Here is a 4364-nt window from a genome sequence, read left to right as displayed (position 1 = left end):
ACAGCCAAATACAGGAACTTAGTTTCCTTGTAGACTAGAATAGTACAAAGTAAAATTCGGATACAAAACGAATTAACGGAAACAATAGATGTGAAAAAGGGACTACGTCAGGGAGACGCCATACCATTCATCTTGTTCCACATAGTGCAAACAAGATATACACATGCAAGTAAAAACACAGAAATAAGGCAGCTACAAAATCGACCAATAGGAGAACATATTATTGAAGCGGTCAAGAACTTTTCATACTTGTTTCGGCTCCTTATATTTTAATTAATTTTATCAGTTAGTTTTTATATCTGTAATTTTTGACGTTCGTTTGATAAATTTATTTTACCTAAAATAACTTCGAACTTATAGTTTTAGTATGTACATTTCTGTTCAAGGTCAACAATTGCAGTTATTTTTGTGAATGGCTATATTTTATATAAATTTACCATAAGAGAAAGAAATAAGCTGGCTATTGTTTGTAAATAGTTTTCGTTAGATATCTTTGTTGTTTTCAGACAAGGACAGTCATGAGTTGAGTGTACCGGCTTTGGGAATTTACCCAAATTGAAAAGGTATAATTTTAGATGCTAAGGCTGATTTTTACTACCCCTTTTATAACGATATTTTGTTATCCATTTTTATAAGTTATAAGTTATATAACATTTTTGTATCATTACCAAGCCAAACGTGAGTATGTATACATCTTTATAACAAACCATAAAAATTCTGTTTTACTCTTGTCGTATATTATTTTAAATGAATAAAATAATATTGTTTGCAATTATATCTCACGACAAACTAGTCGTTGGTCAAGACAATACTTAAGATCTTTAGTTATGTCTGTAGAGGAAGTGAAGAAGAGGTAAGTATTCATTGCCAATAAATGTTCTTCTATTTAGGTGCCGTTTCCTTATTCAGACGTTGACCGTCATCATGTTTATAATTTCTTGAAACCTCTCTCTATCGGCTGCTGTGCGCAATAATTCTTCTGCTCTGGTACCACATCATTGTCTAATATTACGCAGCCATAAAAGTTTCTTTCGACCAATTTATCTCTTTTCCTCCACTGTTCCTTGTATTATTAGGGCACAGCATAGACACAAATTAGCAGGGACACTCTCCGATGCGGTCTTTTAAGTATAAAAGTACAGAGCTGCCATTTTGGGAGGAACGAACTCAGAACCGTGTTAGCTTTAGCGCAAAACACAGGTACGGCTTTATTATTTTCCAGATTTTATATTGTTTTACAATATAATTAAAATTATAGTTTCTTGAGGGCCTGATAATGTTTAATACCTTGTAAAGAGCGAAACCGCTCGCCCGATCTTTCTCTTAATAAATATCTACAACAACTTAACACGGACTGTGAGTATAGGACCCTAGTCCCTAACATTCATGACTAGTTTAAAATCGCTGCATTTGGTGGGCCTGCTTTTCTTGGTAATGTTATAAACAGTGACACCAACCAATCATCTGGTATTTTTCCTTCGTTGTAAATTTAGTTAAAGAAAGTGGTTAAGTAGGTAATGTTTTCCTGTCAAAAAGTTTAATCAGCAAGAATTTGATCTGGTTCAGGTGCTTTATTATTTTTGGCTTGCTTTATTCCTTTTCTGACTTCTGATTTTAGTATACTGCTCTAATTAAGATTTTTTCGATGACACTTTATAAATACAGTAGACTCCCTCTATAACGAGAACTGAAATGACAGACTAATTACCTCGTTATAAGCCGATCTCGTTATATCAGACAATAATAATACTGTGCATACATATGAATCTGTAGTTTTCTAAACCATTAACTTTATATAGTGAAGCCATTCGGAGCAATATAAGATGCTAATAAATATTGTTTGAATGGCGTTTTTGAAAAAAAGTTATTTACTTTTATTGTCAATGAAATATATTAAAGCATAAAAGAATTGTTTACTTTTATTATCAATGATATACGTTAAAACAAAAAATCTGTACTTATATTTTTTTCCAACTACATAATGTATAAAGCGTATTTTCAAGGATATCATAAACTATTGCTTCTGCAATTTTAAGAACTCTGTCATTTTTAACTGCTTTAAATGGTCCAGTATCATTCTATCATATTTTCTAAAGATGTGAAACAGTTGTATTTATTCATTGTAAAGAAGTTTATTGCGGGCTGCAGTTAAGTTTATTGAGGGGCTGTTTGAAAAGGTATTTATTTATAGCCACGACCCGACCAAAAACGTAAAAAACACGTTTTTGGATCTTATTTTCTCTCGTTATAACCAAATTTGCCTCGCTATAAACGGTTATAGTTCAATAGAAATTTCACGGGACATCTAATGTATCTCGTTATAAGCGAAACCTCGTAATAACCGTGTTCGTTATAGAGGGAGTATACTGTATATCACAAGAAAATAGTTTCAGGGCCATATCCTTAGTTGATGAATCCATACATTTTACAAATATACTTCGTAAATAATTATTTAATTATTACTATTGTTTTCATTATGTCAATATGCAAAAAGTAAGTTTCCAATATATTAAAATACTAACAACCTTCGCACCAACATTTCAAGCTAGGACTGCAATGGCCACTTGGTCTTCCTTCTTCTTGACATACTCTACGACAGCTGTCGTTGTCCCAAACGGCACATGGACCTCCAAATCTTCCTGACAAACAGTCAGCAAGAGCAGTTTTGGCGCTAAGAGCAACAAATAAGACGATGGCGAAGATGTAGAATATTTTCATTTTGACGACTAAAATAAAATAAAAGGGTTATATTAACGTGTAAAAGAAAACAGATTTTTTAATTACTTACGAAGTAGTTTCCTTTGCTTCTTTGGTACTGAACTAATTGATGATTGTATAGCTGTTTTGGTTAGTTTATATACAACTAATGTGAGATAATAAAGGTAATAAAAAATGTAAATCATTTGGATAAAAATTTGTTTTGTAATCTTAATGAACTTAAAATGCAGAAGATTGTGATTAATCTTTACTTGATTATGTTCATAATATCACTAATTACAAAAAAATATTAATTTATAAAATGAGCTTAACACTTAGCTTTAAGTTTATAAATCCTAAAAGCAATATTATAATTATCTGGTTCAGTTGTCATAGAGTATATTAAGAAGAAGGAAGACCGAGTGGTCACTGCAGTCCTAGTTTGAAATGTTGGTGCGAGGGTTGTTAATATTTTAAATCAACGGGAACCTTCTCGTTTATTATCAACAAGTTTTATATATAAATAAAGTTACCAACAAAGTTTTACGATCTTTTTATTTACAAAAATATACCCGAATCAACCACTAAGAGATATTATCGGGGAACATGTATAGACAGTAAAATACATGTCATTACATAATAATAGGAGAAAAAGGCGAGATGGTTAGATAAGAGATACCAAAAATTTAACACAAGTTGAAGGGGTAAGATCATGAAGAATAATGCCGAGGATGAACGCCCAAAAAAATAAGGATGTTTACACGAATAGGTAAAAAGAAATAAAATAAGACTTACTCACAATCAATTTAATTTTACCAACAAAACGACCGGTTTCGCTTACTACACTTTGTTAAGCATCTTTAGGTCTAACGGTACCAGGTAAATCAAATGCTGAAATTACGAAGCCCACATTAGGGGTCTTATAAAGATAACAATTACAGTAATTATGCCAATATTACATGGTGATTATTAATATGAATAAAATTGATGAAGCAGACAAAATAAAAACCCACAAATTGGTATAAGATAATCTATTGAATTGAAATAAATTAGTAAATAACCAAAATACTACTTACATGCCGGTACAAGAATTATTAATTAATGATTCGTGAAACATAGTTCAAACTATCCTGGATTGCTGGTGATAGGTGATCATCTGTTTTATGTAACTGTTTGATAATTAGCGGGGAAATTCTTGAGGGGGGAGATATTAACAAATAAAATAGGAATAAGGTATTATCATTTTCATTTAACAAACAATTACATAGCCCCGCCCCAACTTGCTTCACACCTTTTGATGCTATTATTTTTGCAGGTTTTTGAACTGTAGTTACCATGGTTTCATCTAAGTTGTAAATATCGTTTGCTCCAAGATTGTGCCTATTTAATACATTGGAGTGTTTGTCAAAGAATATATTTACATTGTGCTTATTAAAGCATGTGGCTCGCCCTAAAAAAAATTTGTTATCCTGTCAGCAGATGCAGTCTTAAATTTGGTCCAGTTATCAGGAACAGTAACATTATTTTCGTTTTCTTTATTATCTATTTAACCAGTTTTGTTAAATAGGTGTTGTACGTTCATTATGATGTCATCATGTGCATCGATGCATTTCGGTTTATAAACAGAACAGAAGTCAATGATACTCAGGATTCTCGGTTACTATTAA

The 4364-nt window shown here is 31.6% G+C and overlaps 1 protein-coding gene across 1 annotated transcript; it reads right to left on the bottom strand.

Annotated features, from left to right (window-relative positions):
• Window positions 1-2434: 2434 nt before the first annotated feature.
• LOC140441089 (drosomycin-like) lies at window positions 2435-2918 on the bottom strand. Its single transcript, XM_072531521.1, has 2 exons — window positions 2789-2918; window positions 2435-2726 (listed from the first exon to the last, which is right to left on the bottom strand). The coding sequence occupies exons 1-2, from the start codon at window positions 2901-2903 to the stop codon at window positions 2518-2520; spliced, it is 324 nt and encodes a 107-aa protein (XP_072387622.1). The 5' UTR covers window positions 2904-2918; the 3' UTR covers window positions 2435-2517.
• Between the last annotated feature and the right edge of the window lie 1446 nt (window positions 2919-4364).

This window comes from Diabrotica undecimpunctata, chromosome 5, assembly GCF_040954645.1.
Source record: "Diabrotica undecimpunctata isolate CICGRU chromosome 5, icDiaUnde3, whole genome shotgun sequence".
Lineage (NCBI taxonomy): Eukaryota > Metazoa > Arthropoda > Insecta > Coleoptera > Chrysomelidae > Diabrotica > Diabrotica undecimpunctata.
Note: the sequence above shows the minus strand (reverse complement) of the source record. Positions and strands in the feature narration are given on the sequence as shown.

Bases quoted from the DNA above. Each gene is read 5' to 3' on its own strand.
- LOC140441089 (XM_072531521.1), bottom strand. From the start codon at position 2,903: ATGATTTACATTTTTTATTACCTTTATTATCTCACATTAGTTGTATAT. The intron at 2,727-2,788 runs GTAAGTAATTAA...ATTTTATTTTAG, and splicing joins GAAGCAAAGGAAACTACTTC to TCGTCAAAATGAAAATATTC.